We start from the raw sequence: 19,487 nt of genomic DNA, 5'->3' as shown, positions 1-19,487 counted from the left end.
ATCTGAGAGAGAAGACAAGCTGATTGAATAATGCGTGGGGCAGATGAGCATCTCTCAGCCACTCTTGAGTCCCTGCTGTCTGGATCTGTCATTACCGTAATGGAATTGCTCATGACATGCCCACACTGGCCGACAAGTCCCCTGCTCAGTCAGACCCAGAACTTTGCATTTAGATTTGGCAAGAGAGAAGAACTTTGAGCACGGTTTTGTCCTTTCCATCTGTGTTTGAGATAAATCTAAAATAGGTCGTTTTGCTGCAGTTGCTCTGTTCATTGATTAAATGTAAACCACCCTGCTGTACAGTCAAAACAGTGGACGCTAATATATTCTGAAGGTCCTGGGCCTGTTGGTTGAGTGTACCACTAAAAAAAAAGAAAGTTTTAATGAAGGTTTTACATTTCCTGTGATCAATCCTGACTACTTCTATCTTGTGTTCCTGTCAGTGTCTGTGAGGCCTCCATTGCTGGATTCGAGCTGTAGCTGCCTGTCAAGCTTTTTAATGCATTTTTGCTGTCTAATACGATCACTGTCTTTGAAATGGAGTGATACTGCGTGTGATGAGGCATTTTGGAAGTTTACAGTTCTTCCCTTTACAGAGACGCAATCTCTGCTAAGGGACTACTTCGGCAATAAAAAATGCAAAGAGTGGGAAAAGATAAATGGCTCGAAGATAATCCTTCAATCAAACCTAAATTATACAGCTGGATTTTGGAGATTATCTTAAACCATGAGCAGAATTCTGACATTTGTTATGAATCGCTACCTGCCTTCTAGGTTATGCTAACTTATAACTTAACATAATAAGCAGTTTTTCTGTTACATTGTGTCACCACTGCAACTTGGGCTCCAGAGATTGCTTGGGTCATTGCATGCTTTAAATTAATTCCTTTTAATGGCCTTTATGCAGTAGATATGTGAGGTGTACCCTTTCTTGAGCACCCATCACTGCTGACTTCTATAGGGAATCTCAGGTTCATGTCCATGTCAAGAGTAAAGCATTCCAAGTTTCCTCTTTTCAGGGCAAAAATCCATTTTCTTCATCTAGTTTTGCAGGGGAACTAGCATCTGAATTAGTTGGTACTGTAACACACTGGCAACTGATTGTTGGCCATGTCTGGTCATACCACTTTGTGCTAATTTTCCTAAAAAAGCAGAAGTATTTAGTTCCAAGCTCAAGTCAGCCTTGACTGCAGCACATGTTTTCAGAGTTTTGAAGTTTAGAGCAGCATGCACAGCTCAACTCCAGCTGGAATTCAGTTACCATCCCTCAGCGCCTTCTCCAAATAGTGTTGAATTCCTCTATGCCAAAAGGCTGGACCCCTCACAGGAGAATCCAGCTCTATGTTTCTGGGAACTTATTATGTGGTTCTTAACATGCTCAAGTACCAATTGAGCCCCATTACTGAGGCCTTAGATCACGATTAAGCAAGGCTCTCAGAAATTAACTACATGCATTCCAAAGACTGTGCTAATTAGCATTCAGAATCAATTTCCATCAGTTTAGATTGATTCAATTCAGTGAAATTAGCACATATAAATGTCTGCATATGTTCACCAGTTTCTTAGTCTTTAGACAGTTTACCCTTCGAAGTGAGCTAAAATATTAAATAAAATTATTTAGGAGGCTGCCACACAAGCTGGGAATTGGAAGATTGTTTTGTCATGTTTTGCCCATCTGTCATTAGTGTTAATTACAGCAGATATACCTGTTGTGATGGCTGGTTGTGTGGGGAGTGTCAGTTACATTTCAGTTTGTAAACAGACATGTCATCTTCAGAAAGACAATCTAAATTTGAGACATTTTTCTTCTAAGTTTGTCATTTCTTATTTGTCGGAAGGGTGAGATTATGCAAAATGGTGGCTTTGTGCTTTGCAGTTGATAAAATCTTTCGAATTACTTTCACAGCTGCATGTTTAGTCAGGATGTCCTCGGTTAGCTGATGATTTTGACATATTTTCAAAAAGCATCATCTGCATTCAGTTGATTGATCCAGTGGATGCAATCTTAAATAGCATGATATTACATAGAGGTTATTGGCTTCTGTCTTTGTTGAAGGTCTCTCTGCAGAGTTCTGTTTGCACAAAGTGAGTTAAAGTACCTTCACATTCTTGTTTCAATTATTTCCAGGCATATTAAAAAGCTGCATTACATTGACTGTAATAGCAAGTGTTGTAACATTGCACATTAAGAGGGTTTTACTGTACAGTATGTTTCTAATTTTGATATTGCTATGGGGCACATTTTCAAACCATTAAACAGGGTTTTATTGTAAATAAAATACCTTCCAGAAAGTAAATGCATACCATGCACTTTTAATGGCACCCTTTCTGGCCTTGCTGAATTTTCTTTAAATACAAACATTGTACCTGCAGATCTGAAGTTCGGTGCCTAAATATCCAAATTGAGTTTAAGCAGCAGGGCGAGAGAAGGTGTGAGATAGAAAGTGTTTCTGATCAGTACTTCATATAAGATGTCTCTAGATCTTTATTTCTTTGAAAGTCAGAAAAATATTTTGTTCTTATTAGGAACATCAGAATAGTCGGAATCAGGAGGAGGCCATTTGTCCCATGTAGCGTATTTGATGGTACTGTAGCCAATAGATCCTGCTGTTTTTTAAAGGAAGCAATGATTTTGGCTTCAAACAACATATTGTAGTTCTTATACTTAAGACAGTCTTTGTTCCCCCTTCTTGCATCATCAGCTTCTCTGAATCTATTGCTTTATGAACCTCAACACATTTAGCGCCATTTCCACGAATGTGTGGAAATTGCCTGACCCATTAAAACATAAGAGTGGTTGCAGACAAGAGGAGGTCATTGGGCCCATCTAGCTTGCTTTGTTGAAAACAAATGACATTGAAAATGACATTGCTCTCTACGCTAAGTGTTTTACATAAGTGTTTTGACAAGGACGTCTGTGCCACTGAAGTGCGTTCTGAGGGTCTCCCGTTTTAACGTAGGAGTCATTTCCAAAGGAAAAGCAGAAAGAGTGGCCGTGTACCGCATAATGACTGCTTCAGCTGTCTCCTCACCTGCTAAGTGATTAACAGAAGGAGACTGTAGACAAGATCATTTTGTATTGTTTTAGGTTTATTGCCAAGTGTGATGTCCACTGCATTTTCTTTCAATGTTATGTATATACTCTGCAGGTACCGTATGAATCTCAAACAGTGATGGGAGACCTTTGATAATTGGCTGAAAAGGGAATATTGTAGCTCTGTCTCAGAAAGAAATGGGTGCTAAAACACTGTTTGAATATCTGTTCATAAAAAAACTGAAGGTGATTGTTATAAATATATAGTATATACAGTAAGTAGCACAGGTATGGCAGGCTGCTGAAGCCTGTATGCTTTAGGATCCTATGGAGTGGTATAGGAATATGCATTTGCCTCCTACTACTCGATGTCCGAACAAGTTACTGCTTTCCCACTGAGTTCCGTGGTTGTTATAGGACAGACACTGCTTGTTGAGGCAGGAGGCGATTAGGTTACGTTTCTGCATTCTTTCTTTCCTTATCCGTCGGAAGTTGTTTACATTGATTTGTCTAGGAAAACTAAGATGTCCCAGTGGAGCCCGGCAGAGAATAGATTTGAACCTTTTGCACATTTCCTGCAAGATGTCTGTCCCTGTTTCCCTCTTTGCTTTTCTTTCTCCCTGACCTGATTTTGTTTTTAAATAAATTTTGGAAGTCAACACTTTTATTGCTTAGACACATTGTGCTTATTTTGTGTGTTTTTTTTGGGGGGGGGGAGTTATAGGTCTGGGTTTTTATTAAATATACTGTGTTTAATGTATTGTTTTTTTAACACTCCTATCATTATATTAAACACAGGAGATTTTAAGAATTTCATAATTTTCCATAGTGGGTTGTACATCACAAAATAAAAAGGGGTTGCTTACCAATCTGAAAATCATAAGAATTGTCATGGATTTACATAAATTGTCTGAGAACGTTAAAGAGGAATGATAGAAATTGACAACATTTTAAAACCAAAATTTCCCAAATTTCTCTTATTACAATTTTTGAATCAAATATTAAAGACCTAATTGTAAACTGATTTGTGGATTAAAAAGCGTTAATGAAGAAAGAGCCATTCATCCAGAAGTCATCAACTTTGTGAAATGGTTTAAATTATTAAGGTTAGATATACTACATAGCTCTTTAGCGTAAATGCCTATAGTTAGACACCTTCAAAACTGCAAAGGAACATGTAAAGGTTTATTCCAGGCTGAAAAGTAAAGAAAGGAAACACAACGTTTCAGCTGTGGAGCTTTCTTTGGGTGTGTGGAAGCTACCTACTTCAGCCTTCAAAACTGGTCTTAGACTTTTGAAAACAGTTAAGTATTTCTTTGTAAACAAATAACTTCAATGTTTTGTGGTTAACTTTGTATAAAAAGAAGGGGTGTACCATTCTTAGAGCAAAGCGTACCCAGTAAAAAAAAATGTTTATGGAAATATTTCACTTTTCAGTCTTTTCAGAAAAACTCTGAACCTTTAGCCTGATGGTTTGTTCGACTGTAAATAGAAGCCCTAACTGATCTTCTACAAAAGACAGCAGCTCTGTTACTGGTTGAAGGCGGCCTTGGGTTTATTTGAAAACATTCTGATAGATGACAGTCATCCCAAGGATGGAAAAACACAGCAGTCCTTGGAGAATGCCAGCAGCACTTAGCTTCATGGGAAAATGCTACTCACAGTGTGGCTAGGGTTCTCATCAGCCTCCTTCCTCTCTCAGTATAGCATGATGTGAGTTACAGTACTAGCATTTCAAATGAGAACTCAGCGGGAGCCAGTCCTACGCTGATACAGCTTCTCTTCTTACAGAACTGGTAAAGATGTGTTGCCCTTTTTTGAACACGTATGGAGGATCTCAAATTAAAATTTTTGTTTCCTATTTATTCTTTCACCACTATCAATCACGTTTCGAGGAGAGATCTCTTTTAAAAAGTGTCTTGGCGAGGTGTGCTAAAACAACAATTATTTTGAAAGGTTAAAAAGATCACACATTCAATCAGAGATAGTTCTACTTTGTCTATGCCTGAAAGCAAAATAAACATAGACTTAGTCACGGTTCAGCATTTAGTTGGTATATTACGGCTGCTTGAAACAGTCTTACTGTATTTGTAAGCTAACTGTGCTCTGCCATAGGGGCACTGTAATTTTAAATGCAGACTGGCCAAAGGACGACTTTAACCTTTTCACCTGTAACAGTGAATCTACAGTATGTAAACAGGTGGCAAAACTTGCATTAATGTTATGTTTTATTTTAAAAAAGCACTCCAAATGAAGTAACAGCTAGCCAATTAGCTAATGTATCCTTCAGGGAGCAGCCACTGATCAATTTGAATAGAGCAACACAGTGGGCTCTTCCAGCAGAATTACTGAATTAACACTGTTTTTCTAATGTTGTAGTACGCATGCTAACCACTCAAACTGGAGAATGCAAGGCAAATTACTTCAATATACTCTGCAAGATTCGCATTTCTACTTGGAAAAAGATAAAGCAAGATCTTCCTTCTGTTTTGTTTTCTGGGTGGCAACTCTTGACTTCAGTTGCGGTATCCCTGCCATCTCAAAATTGGGTTTCGCAGAAATCCTGCTGTTTAACGGCCAGGACCAGTGACTGGATGGATAAATTCCTAGAGCCCCCAAATGAAAATGACTCAAGTCTGGAGGGATTCCACTCAGTGCTCACTTTGGATGTAGCCTTGCAAGCCATTCATACAGAGCCGGTAATGAAATTCTCCGTGTGCAGTGGCACTCATGTTTCATGCATCCAGACAGCCAGGTCTGGCGCTTGGAATCTTAAGCCAGAATTTTGGTCAGACTTGCAGTGTAACATCCAGTACTTCTGGCAGCATGTCTGTTCTCTGAAATTAAGACATTCAGGAAATCTTGGAAAATTGTGATGAGGAGACTAGTACCTGGGGGGGTGTCATGACCCCCAATGAGTCAAGTATCACTTAGGGGTTCTGTGCTGAATGTCAACACGGCTGTTCCTATGCTCTTTGTAGACACAATACTTATTTTGTTGGTCTGGCAATAATTTTCAGCAGTAGCATGCCTTTCATTCTTTTCAGACCTGTGCTAGAGATGTGCATATTCCAAGTAAAAAGGAAAAGGAACAACAGAGCTTTGTCTAAATATAATCTGAAATCCCTTACTAGAACAAATAAAATAAAAACCAGCAGGATTACCGCATATAGTCTGTAGGGCACGTCAGTCACATTATTGTCTATAGGCCGGTATGAGTGCCGAGGAAGCAGACACTGGCTGTGCTTAAGATCAGTGAAGGGAACTCGGGTGCGGTGCCAACAGTGAATTCAGTCAAGGCCTAAATTAAAAAAGAAGCAATTAATTTAAAGTTAATTGTATCCAGCGTGGCGTTTTTTTTCCTTGTGCACAGCTTTTCCTAATTCTTCCACGTCTAAAACAAAATGTAAAGATCTGAAATGGCTGTGGAAGAACACTTTCCAAAACTGTACAGGCAATTCTTCCAGTGGCGCTGAGGAGTCCTGAAGGATAATATTCAAGGCTAAGTGCTAACTAGTGCAGAGGAGGAAGTGTGATGCTAAGCAGTTTCAAACAAGAGCCGTACACCAGGTCTAGTCTGTGGAGACCTTTATTCTCTGACAGAAGCGGGTTGTGCCTATTTGAGGTTTTACAGCATTGTGCTCTATCTTGAGACACTGGGAGCTGTTTTATCTGCAGGTTTAGCACTTTTAATCCTTTTAACTTTTTTTTTTTACGACTGGCCAGCACTTTCCCCTTAAATGCTGTAACAACCTCCCCCCAGTCTTCTGAGGAAAGCCCGTCTGCTTATTGTCACATGTTCGTTTGGTTATAATTTCCATGCCCTGAGTCCCAGTGACTCCAGGGGGAAAGGACACAACACAGGGAAACAGACTGACCACAGTGTGTCAGTGCTCCTCATGAGTGGATTTCCACAGCACATGATGGGTCACGCTGTCTCTAAGCCATGAAGAGAGAGAGAGAAACCTGCTCCATCCTGTAATTTAATACAGGGCAGGGGGCATCTGGAAAAACGAAAACAATAAACAAGAAAGTAGTCATTAATTTTTCACAGACGCAAACTTGCCTCAGCATTCCTCTAAATTAGAAAGCCGCGTGGAGGCCAGATTACAAAGAATTTAATCTTTCTGTTTAGCAGCTCTTGTGGAATCAAATCCCCTTCTCAGGGTCATTTGCTCCGTGAGTTGGTTAACACAGACATAACAGATCAGTTCACTTCAGGAGAAAACAACAGCGGCCACAATACCCTCCTGCAATTTTAACTCTCTAAAGACATAATTAGAAGTGTCGTGTTCCGAGTGAAAGAAAAAATAAATAGATTGTGGGGGACAGAATTCTTTCAGATAAGATATGGGGATTTTCAGTCTTCCAACAGGCTCTGACAGGAATTCTTGAGAACTTTTTCTTTTCCCAAAGTCTCAAATACAAAGCAGCAGATCTATTCTAGGAAAGAATAATTTCCACATTTTGATCAGCCTTCTACTGATTTCACATGGTATGTGAACAGCCTACAATTTGTTTATGTGGGAACAAGTATAACCCCCTTCTTAGATAAATTATAAATTTAGCAGCTCATCATTGCATATTGGCTTATCGTTTAGTTATTTCTTCACTGCCATCTGTTACTCAGTGCTGCTCTGCTTCGTTTGACATTCGCTTGAGTGATGACTTGCTGTTTTAGAATGCACACACGTCACATGATTGTTTAGCCCCCTTACAGTGATATCTTATTGACAAGCAGCTTAAGGCTTTAGGTTGGTTAGACTAATAAAAATTACAGAAGCACTTCCAGCAGAAACGCAAGCAGTGCATTGAAATGCTATAAGGCCTTTTAATTCTCTTAAAAGCTCAGAATGAGTCAGCGTCTCCTGTGGAGGACTGCGATGCTGAAAAGAACAGAGGCGCTTTGCCAATGCTACATTATGCAGTTAACTCTACACGGTACAAGAGCAAGAGGATCAGGGTTGAACTCGTTTTTGACCGCATTTCTAAGAAGAGCAACAACACTTGACAAAGCAAGAGAAGCTGTTTTTAGAAAATGATATAATCTGTGATGCTCTGTTTGAATAACGACTGTTCCCACATCAGGCCCTGAGAGATCTTTGCTGAAATGTATTTTTTCCATACAGTAACTCTTGTTTTAAATATCCCTTTTTTTATTTTTTGTGTATGACGACTGTATTAAATTTTAGACAACCCTTTATCTTATAGGTTATACAAACATGTACTGACATGCGGTCATGTTATATCTGTTTAATAGTGTGGCTTTTATGGACTATTATCTCTGGATTATTTAAACATAAATTTAAATTACTACAAAATGTTTGTGGATTAAACAAGCTGTAAATCCTTGAATAAAAAAAAAATCAGAACAATCATTTGAGTTTCACTTGTAGATCCCCTTGTGATTTGCTTTTATTTCTTAACTCTTTGTGTGACGCTTCAAATACCACTGTACTTCTCCGATTGTCTCCAGGCGTAAAAAACATGAAGCTGCGTGTTGAGACAGAATTCTGGAAAGGAACTGATAAGACCACCAAACAGTCTTAGCCAACCTCTGCCGAACGTTAACCTCACACTGGATTGGCTTATTTCACTTCAAAGGGCTTTCCTTTCCAAGCAGTTCACAAAAATGCTTCACTCCTGGGTTCAAGTAGCCGGCGGAGTATCGTTTTTGATTTGCTGGATTTGACGCCCCCTCGGTGAAGAATCAGTGGTGTTTCAACAACTGTTCACTTGAAATGGAAAACCTGCGTTTCAAAAGAAGGTGAGTTAAGGAAAAATACAGTTTGGGGAGCTACTCGGCTGCCTAAATACAAGGAGCTGAGTTAAACATTTGTCCCCGGTTTCGTCTACCAAGAACGGCAGGCAGATTTTGACTCATACTTTACACCTCAGAAAATATGCGGTGTTCTCAGAGAGATTAGAAAACTTTATCCTCCCTTTCCTATAAGTCGGCAGTGGTGGGCTGGGTAGGATTTGATCTCATTAGGTCATGACATCTCCAAAGGAAGCTGTGAGTGGGCAAGCTGAAAAGGAAATGGTAGTACACAATGTTTTTCGTACAGCTGCAAACTCCGAAAACTATCCTGATTGCTTGCAGCGATACATACCACTATGTTTAAGTACGCAGAAGGCTTAATTCAAATCTGGCTTGCGGACAAACTAGCTTCCTGAGCAGTCTTTTACAGCGGACATGTCTCGAAGGGACCAGCGCTATCGAAACCGAACTCCGGGCAAAAAGTGAGTTTGTAAGAATTGTCAGATAACGGTAAATGTTGAGCAGTTTTGCATAGCATGGAAACATCTGTAATTCAAAGAGGCGCTCTAGTTAGTTGGCTTGATGTTCAGTCTAGCATTACTTTTAAAGATCTGAAACTATTTCAATGTGTGCAATTTTAATTCCTCATTTGTTCTGACATGTTGTGCACGTAGGGTGTGCAGTTCTGTTTCTTCTAAACTCTGCTTTGGCAGCATTTGTGCGTTAGAGTAATAGATTTTTTGTTGACTTCAATCTGAAGATTACATTTCGCACTTGATTTCTGTATCTGTTTTGTAATGCTCCCATGACTGGGGAAATTTGAGATTTAACAAAATACAAAGTGAAGAGTACATTGTATTTTTGTCCCGCCTTAGAGTCAGAGGGTGCATTAAGTTGATTTTCTCTGTGGGCTACTTTACTTTGGAGCAACAGCTTGCCTGCACATGGGCTGAGTGAGTAGGAGTTGCAATTTCCACATTACATTTAAGGGTTAGCTGGCCTGAACATTACTTTTGAATGGTTTTGATGTATTATGGTTCTGGTATATTCTGTGCTGGAAAGCTGTGGAATATAATGTACAGTACTACAACCTTACATAACAATAATGTTTTGGAAGGTTGTGGTACATGTATATCGTTGTGGTATACAGTATTGTATTCTGAAAGGTTGTGGTGTGCAGTATTATTTTCCGTGAGGCTGTGGAATATTATGATCTGGAAAGCTGTGGTATGTTGTGAGAGGTTGTGTATATGATGTTGTGGGAAATTAAGGAAGAATAATCAGCACTTGCCCTGTATCTTGACTGGCTTTGCTTACAATGGAGGGAAGAATGTGGTACAGATAATCACATTTATTGTACTTTCTATTCAGCAAGGAAAGTCACGAGACGGAGAGGGAGACATGCTTCTGAGAAGCAGTGAGAGGCTTCTGCTGCTGTCTTTGGCTTCTTGTCTCTGCATCTGTATATGATCATCTGGCTTTCATTAGGCTTTGATTCATAACGGTAAACAGTGCTTGATGATGATCATGTACTGGCTCTATAGAGCACAGTATAGCAACTGAGACGCATTTTGTTCTGTTTTCCCTTTTTTTTAGGGCAGCAGTAATAGGGCACGACTTCCATCCCTGTCAAAAGAAATCTCAGTGCCAGCTAAATGCTTTAGTCTGGATTGCGTCAGGATGGCCAGGTGTTCTGTATGTAGATGATATTAAGGCATCCTGGGCCCAGTGAGCAGCAACACTCAGTGGGGGATTTGCATAATCATGTTTTTCAGAAGCTAAAGTACTGTGTGTGACTTTTTTCCAATCACTACCTAGAAAAATAAATTGTCGTTAAGGCTGTTTTAGAATCTTGTTTTTTTCTGTGTGTCACTTAGAATCATATTTTGGTAGGGTGCACAGAGCAAAGAATGAGAAGTAGATGACTTGGTGTTTCAAATATGTGCAAAATAAGAGGACAGCAAGAGGAATTGGATCTCGGAGACTGGAAGAGGGTTAGTAGAGGGACGGTCCTGGGACAAATGTGAGGGTACCTAAGCCATACAGCAGTGAGATTAAAGTACGCTGATTCTTTCTTTCAACTTTTTCTGTTTAATCTTTTAATCAGAAGTCAATTCAGAACAAATTCTCACTGACGTAATTTCAATGAAGAGTCCATAAATAGCTTGGTTTGAGGAGATAGTAATGTTCTGCGCGGATTAAACCTTGTTTGTGGAAGACGTCTGACAGCGGTGATGTCTGATGTTATCTGAAGCAGAAAAACAGGAGCAAAATGCCTGGATTGTGGTCCAAAGCCTTCAGCTGTATGGCAAATGATAAAGGAGCCTGGCAGCCTCAGGCTTGCTAAATTACAGGCTAGGTAAAATAGCCTTCCTTTCAGCTGATTAAGTCAAAGTGAATAAGGGATGGGACATGGATGAGGACAGTCCTATATTTCTTCATCTTTAAGTTTAATGAAACATGCTGAAATAGTTGTGGTACCCCAGCCCAATACCTACTTGGCCTTTACCATTCATGGCCTCCTAATAATCCCCATCTCTGAACTGGCTTCATCACTCTGTTCTCCTCCCCACTGAGAGCCGGTGTGTGGGGAGCGTTCTGGCGCACTATGGCTGCCGTCACATCATCCAGGTGGGGCTGTACACTGGTGGTGGTGGAGGAGATCCCCACTACCTGTAAAGTGCTTTTTGTGGAGTGTATAATAATGATATTTAATAGTGTATTATACCAATGATAATAATACTTGATCATTATCACATTAATGCGGGACTGTCATAGCTCATTAATTGCCATAGTTTTTGCTGGAATGCTACTGAATGTGAATGCGGGACCACTGAGAAGACATGTTCTGTGAAGCAGTCAGTGTTTCTTTTCAGGAGAGTCAGATCTAAGATCTTTCTTAACATCCAATGCTCGGGAGTCACTTTCCACTAACTCCTAAGCTGACCTCTCCACCTGCTCTTTGGATGTGCATTGATTCACAACACATACTGTACCTTTTAGAAAAGTAGAAATGAGATATTGTGTGTGTGTCATTTAACTTCTGATATGACAATCTGATATAGGAAAAATGAACAAAACTGCATCTGAAAGATTGTTCAGCCACTGGAATCCATTCAAGGTTTTGTTCTGCTTAATTTTTTTTTTAACAGAAGTTAGTGATGCTTTAAGTCAAGCATTATTACAAAAAACTATAGGCATGAGGTCTTGTGAACCCATTGCAATAGAAAGGTTCAGCTGGTGTCTGTTGTCTGCAAACATTATTTTTTCGTGAACTTGTCATAGTGCTGGGTCAGGAGAATAATGACTGCCTTTTTTTTTACACAAACAAAACGAGCATTGACACGTTGAAAAGAAGCGAGGGCTAACCCTAAACAATAAAACTGCCCACTGGTACATTACTGGGATGGTTTTACAGCCCATTAGACTTTACATTCCTCAGAGATGACTTTGTACATTCTGGGGCAAATCCCTTTCAGACTCAAATAGCACACTTTGATTTGTTCCGCTACAGAGAACCCCTAGTGTGCTCTTGCTGCCATTTTTCAATCAATGCATATGGCCTGCTCTATTTTCTTCACCTTAAGATGCACATTGGCTGAATCCCAATGCAGCAATTTAGGAGTTAATTGGGCTGCTCTAGTGTGCATTGTGTTTGCTGCTCCCTGATTGGGCTTTTGATTCCCTGGGTGGATTTAAACAGACCAATCAGGAAAACCCATGCAATAGATGATGTAATTGCTTTCTGCAGACAGATGACGTCATCCCCTCATTCTCATTCAGTGCTTGCCTGGAACAGAGTTTGGGGGCAGGGGGGTGGGGGTATGATTTATAGTTGTACTTTACACTTGCTGGCACAGAACACTCTACATTCGATGCTGCACTATAGAGGCCTCAGGGCCTGTGCCAGTTTCCAAAGGCATGCCATTCAAAACTTGCACTTGGAGACTGTGCCAGCATCTTTCATCACCTCATGTATTATTTGTTCCAAATTACTGTGGATGGAAAATGTCCTATTGTTAGATGGGCTTTAAAGAAATCCCCACTTCACAGGGGAATACCTTTTTAACCCGAGTCTAGATCCTCCGTTTTCAAAATGTGGTCTGGCAAACTCAGTTACATTATATTCCTAGAAACTATAAGTAACACTTTACAAATATTTATCTTGCCTTGTTTTACAGTTCCTGTACTTCTGTATTCCTACTGTGTAAGGACTTCGGATAAAAATTATCCCCTGGTTTGCTTAGTTGATTTCTCATTTTGCCAGTGAAATTTCCATTTTCAAAAGCAGGAAGAAAATGGAATTAATAAAACTCTATTTTAATCAGAGATCTGCCTATTAGATATTTAAAAACTGATTAAAACAGTTCAGCCTACAAGCTGTTGTGTTACATTGTCTTCATTTTAAAAAATGTAATTTTTTTAAAATCCTTCAATACCTGCCCTTAACAATCCAGGAGGCCCGGTTCAAAGAAACTTTACAATAGTTTACCCACTTTGTCATTATGTGCTTTTGTAGGTTGAAGAGCATAAAGCATGAAATGGCTAAACGTATATGCAGTATTAGACAGCCTGCCCTGATTCCCCAGAGTACATAGCTCTAACCACATGCCTCTCTATTCTAGAATGTAGTGTTGTTTCTGAAAAATTCCAGAACTTTCTAATTGTTTTTTTCTCTTTTGTCATATTGCTACATTTAAAAAATGGCCTTCCTGCTTTTTCTTCTTGCATACAAGAATACATGCATTAGAAATGACCTGTTAATAACAAACAGAAGGTGCACAATAAAGTAGATGAAACCAGTTCACAGTGAAATAAAACCATACACCGCCTAAGAAATTGTGTGGCAGAGCAGAACGTACTTTCTCCCTGTATCAGTGTCCAGTGTCTACAAACGCTACCATGTTGTTGCAACACAACACAAGATCCCAATATGACCCTCAGGGAGCATAATAGGAAACTTGCACCCTGTTGAGTGAGGCAATTTATAGTAACAGCAGAGCAGTGAGAACCAGCTGCATGTTCCATAGATAATTCTGCTTCCTGTACACAAATATTACTTTAGAGCTTTGAGCTGTCATGGGGGGAGTGGCAAGCTACTTCTTCAGGGACATTGTTTTTGGTGGACAAAAACATGTTGCATCCACTTACGCTAGATCTGAACGTCAGTCTTCAAACCACAAAAAAGCAGCTTCAAGAAGGTTGTTCTGATGTTATTTTCCAAGAACCTTGTGACAGTTACAGTTGTGACACCAGTTACAGAAAGTCTGGCAAGGAATTGTCATGTAAATTTCCATGCCAGTCATGCTAAAAGTACCCTATGTTTTTGTTTATGAATGAGTCTCATTTTCATTAGGGATTATCGAGGATCACTGATTGTGAAAGTGATCCCTAGTCCCACGAATGAGCTGAAGTGTCATTTCCCATCATGGTGTTGATATAGATGCACAGCCTGTAGGAAGTCTATTTCCCCCAGTATTGATCAATACACTTGTAATGACTTGCCTTCATCTTATTAAATTACTATTCAAATACTTAATACAGCCAGGGGATTTTAGACCAATATTTCACTGCAAGTTTTCTTGTTTCTAAAATGTATCTTTATTAACTCTAATAAATAAGTTTCTCATCTGATACTTGAACATCAACCTGTGAAGACATCTTGGCAGTTCTTTTGAAAATTACCACTCATTCTTAAGGCGTGTTTTTGCTAACAGTGAGTGTCCCATGAGGGGTGGCTGAAGGAAATTTAGGGGGATTTCCAACGCTTCTCTTCTTTAAACTCATCATAACATCAGGTGACGAAACAACACAGAGACTCAAAAAGTGTTAATTGCGAGGTGGCCTTCTCTTGTTTCTCAATCTGCATGACGAAATTGAAAAAGATGATGGAAGGATTGGATTGTCTGATTCAATCTGCCTTAGGGTTGTGGGACGCAGCCATGCAGTCGAAGCTGATAGCCTAACTTGTTTCAAGAAATGGCTGGATGGGATCCGTGGATCAATTAGTTACTAACCACCAGATGGGCTCTATGGGCAGAATGGCCTCCTCTCATAGCCTTTCTCATGTCTTCTAACAGGCAATCTGGCTTTATGTTTTACAGATAAATGTCTTTGCTCAGTGTTTTGGTATTTTGCTTATCACATGCTACAATTGGATCACAAACTATATCTCAGTGCAGAGATATGTACAGTACTGAAAGACAAAGATATTCTGTAGTAACTGCGCTAATAAGCACAGCTCGTCGAAACGAACAGAAACAGCCTTTTTTGTGATGAGTTAACTATAGTATCTGCAGATGCCTTTATCCTGGCCCATTAATAGTGCTGAAGCAACATGCTGATTGAAGTCAAAGAAAAAAAGCGAGGAATGCAACTTGCATAGTGTTATTTGCATTAGCTGCCGTTCATTCCTTTCCGTGAATTGATTGCATTTTTATAATGCTTCTCATCCCACAGAATCCCAAAACACATTACATATAGAAAGAAGAATCCCACTGTATCCACCAATGAAGTGCAGCACCCACCATGTCATTGTGTGGCAGATCAGGGGGAGAAGTGAAAAACTGTCTCTGCAGCCGACTAAAGAGGTCAAATATTACAGGGTAGAATGTAGTTTTCATAGTGGTTTAGCTGCTATTATAAAGCTTCCACTGCTAAATGCATTGCGGGAGCTGTATGGATAAAGGCATCTCCTATTATTATAATTGTGTAGGGTGTACTGGGATAGTGGAATAGTCAGCTCAGGTCAGGGGGTTAAGGTGAATTATAAGGAGGGAGTAATTTATTATACTTGAATGAAATGTTATATTGCATCTTTGTACAGCAACCCAGACAATAAAGATGATGAATGAGATACAGCAACCTCTCTCGTCTTGTAGATTAATTCTACACATTGAGAACAACACAAGCTGGTCTGCATGGGCCCGGAGAACAATGGGCTTTTGTTAAGTGTCTTAGATCTCTCCCAGTGCAGACTGGCCAGATGAGCAACATCATTAACAGCGTCCCCTTCGTCTGCCTTTCAGGCTCTTTTCTCCTTAATAATTTGATTTGACCTTTTTTAAAAGGTACTGTAACTGGTTGGATGTTGAGAAGTTTTTGACTTGTACTTAATTCATTTCTTTGTGCTTTATAGAAAACTGATTTTTTTGCATATGCTAATGCAGCGAGTCATTTACAAAGACCCAGAAATTGCTCTCTTAAACAGGTTTTTCTTTAAGTTAAAAGATTTTGCGTGAAATCCATTGTAACTTGTCACTCCTACACCATGGTGAGTGCGTGATAGTGTTTGGAGAGGCACTGTATTGTATAAAGGGAATAAAACTGTAAAAAAAACTGTGGATAAGCAAACATGCAGAGCATGGGCAGAAAATAAATGTGTTGCTGTGTTGCTGTCTTTTGGATGAGCTTTACATTTTTGCATTGGCCATGGAAGAAATTTTACTGGACTGTTGCAACCAAAATTATGTTTCTATTTTTACATGTACAGTACAGTATCGCCTACAGGTTTGACCAGTTGTTTTTTTACTGTTTCATGTGAAAGAGGAAGGACGAGTCTGGTTCTTGCTCTGCCTGTGAGATGTGGTTGTGACTCTAAGGTGGCAGTTCCCATGGTTTAGCCCACATGTGTTCTAAGTGTGATAGATATGACTATAAAACTCCTGACTGACTGTGTTTTATCATATATGAATTGGGGCAGAATGATAATCATATTTGTGTTGTACTCCAAAATTAGATATAGCCATTTCTCAGTATTGTATCTGCAAAAATTAAATTACAGAAATGTGACAGAGTTCAATGCTACAGTGCAGCAGAGAAGAGTCTATATGAGGTTGGCGGCTTACTTTAATTACATTTCTCAAAAATCCGTTAGTGACACCAGAGCAGGAAATCTGAGTTTTAGTATGGACCTCCTCATTAAATCTTTCAAGACAGAGGGAGTTTAATTCAAGGCCCTCTGCTCTAGTCTAGTATTGCGTACCACTTTCTGACTTAAACTGAGAGAGCTGGTAATTGGAAAAATGTGTTCAATGATTCATCTGTAATTTGCGCTGGATCCTGCAGTGCTCCAGATAGTATTAAAGACGTTGATCATTTAGCTTAAGAAGTCTTAAATGCATACACTGTATATTTCATATGTTTTCCATTGCATTTATAGTGCATTTATGTCTTACTCTAGGGGGACTACTAGTTTGTTTTTGCAGTAGTGTTGAATCAGAGAAAAGGGTTGTACTAATTAAGTGCAGCTTTTCAGACAAATATAAAAATGTTGACGTAGTAATAGGTATTGCTGATCAACAGAGCTATACAAAAAAAATTAAATAGAATTTAGCTGACTATGACTTTTCTTTTTTTGGCTAGCAAGGTGCTATTTCTACATCTGACCTGTTATTTTGTACTTTGTTGGTAAATGGTACTCTGTCGTGATGTCAAATGTAAGGATTGATTGGATCCTGGCATTTTGTTTTTTGATCAATTTTGTATTTGTCTATACAGTAGGGTTAACGCTGCTATGCCCGAAAAGCTATGAATGTAATGTGTAGACAAAGCAATGTGCAAAATAGCTGTGTAGAGAAAAATGCTCTCTTAGCTTAGTCTCACCCAGTGTGTGCTCATAGTCAGCCAGCCGCAGTCTTTCCCTTCAGTAGGAGCAGAACAATAGGCCTCAGAGATACCCTCCCAGTTTTTCAAATCTGCTAAGCCTCTTAAGGTTGCAGATCTGATGGCTGGTACGCTAGTCCACTGATGGCTGAATGGTCCACACTACAGCTCTGTAAATAAGGTTCGAGCTTAACACTATGACAGCCCGTTACCCAAGAAGCACCGCTCCTAGTTAATCTACTTTACAATGTGCACTCATATATTGTCATTAGCTAAAAGGAAAATAATTTGGATGACTCAGGAAAATGTTCTTTTATGCATTCCTGCCAGACCTTTTACTGCAAAGTGGTCAGTCTGATATATTTTGCCTGATCACTACTGACCTAATTCAATAGCAGATCATAATTTTTAGGATCTGCAGGAAGTAGAACGTTCTTTTTAAAACCGCAGACATTCCTGTTGGCTGCTATTGGCTGCAGAACCTCAATAACTAAGACCAAATTGATCAGGGTGAGCGAAACTTGCACAGAATTATGGAAGGTGGTGGAGTGGTAACCTTGTCATACTTAAGTTTAAGCTTCTATTTAGGAGTAAATGCCAACTCTGAATGAAATGCTGCCAGTAAGGCTCTGTATTCTGGGGTCTACTTTGGAAAGTGTGAGGTGGCCTTGTTGCATTTCCACACTGCCTTTATTACAGTTACTCTTCCGAAGATAAATGCAGTTCTCATGCAACCGGACATTGCGTCCTTCCTGGCATGATGGTGCTTTTCCATCCACACAACCCTCATAAATAAAACCAATAGCACTGCTATTATAGCTATTACAAGGTAACCAAGTGCTTTTCAGTTCAGAGGCATGATGCTGCTCCCGTGCTCTTTGAACAGGTATCGTGGAAGTGGCCAGCATGGCTCAATACTGCCCCATTTTACATCTGTACCTCTTGTGATCACCTGCGGTTGTTTGTTCACTGTGCAGTGCCATGTGATCTGGACACGAGCAGTGCGGTAATGTGGAAACTCACCAGAAGCCGGTCAGAGGACATACTGTCGGCTGATGGTCACATGCATTCTTTTCCCACATCAGACTCCTTAAGCTGGTGACCCAGGGGATTCATTTAATTTATGCATGTGTTGTATTAATTAGTGGCACACTTAAGAAAAACCTTTGCCTTTAGCAGTTTGTGATGCACATTCTTTCTTGGGTGATCAATCTGTATAGTCCCATGAGCTGATATTGAGCAGGTTATGTTTCCCTTGTGTTTGATTTTATAATGTGTTCTCATTTTTAAGGAAGTGAAGGTTTAAGACTGGGGTGTGAGTGTTCTGACAGGTGCGTTTTAAATACCCGAGTAAAGTGCGCCTTCTGTGTTGCTGTTCGGCTGCAGATCGATTAGGCCTAAATGGGGATGTTGTCTTTGGTAGTGAAAGCAGTCTTCATTCATTTTCAATGCTGCTGCTTGCATTTCCTCTCTCCAGAGAAAACATGGAGCATGTTGAGCTTTTCACAACTACCAGAATCCCCCCTCCCCGTTACAATTATTGACACATTGGAAAAAAATACCTTGTGTTTGTATTTTGTGGTCAGCCTGTACATTCCTATCTTTCTTGGATTTTTCACTGTGTGATTAAACGTTGTTGTTGGGCAACAACTAGCTTTGTGTGGGGGAAGGGTTTACAGGAATTTCTTCATGCAAACTTAAAGTATTGCAAAACGTGTCACAAGTACAGAGTGCTGCTTTTTTACCACATATTAATGGGAGTAGAGAGAGCGCAGAACAGAATGTTTCAGCATTCAATCCTAAGTAAGGTGTGCAGAGGGGGGGTGGAGAGAGCAGAGCGATGAGGGAAAAGGGAGCTGGGGATGCAATAGAAAGAAAAGGTGAGGAGACATAGAGGGCAGGTTAAAAAGGAGAAGGAAGTTCCTAATGTGTCATTTCCGTATGCTACAGGAAGCTTGCACATACCTGCTCTGCTTTCTGAACTCCGAACAGCTGGATTTGTAATTTCTTGAAATATGTGAATTTGTTATCAAACGTTTCTTTGGCACCCCACATTCACAATAATTGATTATGACTGGTACACCCGCA

The 19,487-nt window shown here is 39.8% G+C and overlaps 1 protein-coding gene across 3 annotated transcripts in view; it reads left to right on the top strand.

The window, feature by feature from the left end:
- Window positions 1–19,487, top strand: part of LOC148643499 (LIM domain kinase 1-like) — a 57,370-nt gene that overhangs the window by 6,986 nt on the left and 30,897 nt on the right. Inside the window, exon 1 of one of the 3 annotated variants that reach the window (XM_088616222.1) lies at window positions 8,572–8,801. The exons of 1 other annotated variant lie outside the window; for it this stretch is intronic. In XM_088616222.1, the coding sequence (XP_088472348.1) occupies window positions 8,776–8,801 (26 nt within the window). In that variant the 5' untranslated portion in view covers window positions 8,572–8,775. Of the gene's footprint in view, window positions 1–8,571; window positions 8,802–9,043; window positions 9,278–19,487 lie in introns of those variants that run through there. One more of the 3 variants, XM_088616221.1, reaches the window with a different exon arrangement.

This window comes from Lepisosteus platostomus, chromosome 22 (genome assembly GCF_059453375.1).
Source record: "Lepisosteus platostomus isolate fLepPlt1 chromosome 22, fLepPlt1.hap1, whole genome shotgun sequence".
NCBI classification, from domain to species: domain Eukaryota; kingdom Metazoa; phylum Chordata; class Actinopteri; order Semionotiformes; family Lepisosteidae; genus Lepisosteus; species Lepisosteus platostomus.
Note: the sequence above shows the minus strand (reverse complement) of the source record. Positions and strands in the feature narration are given on the sequence as shown.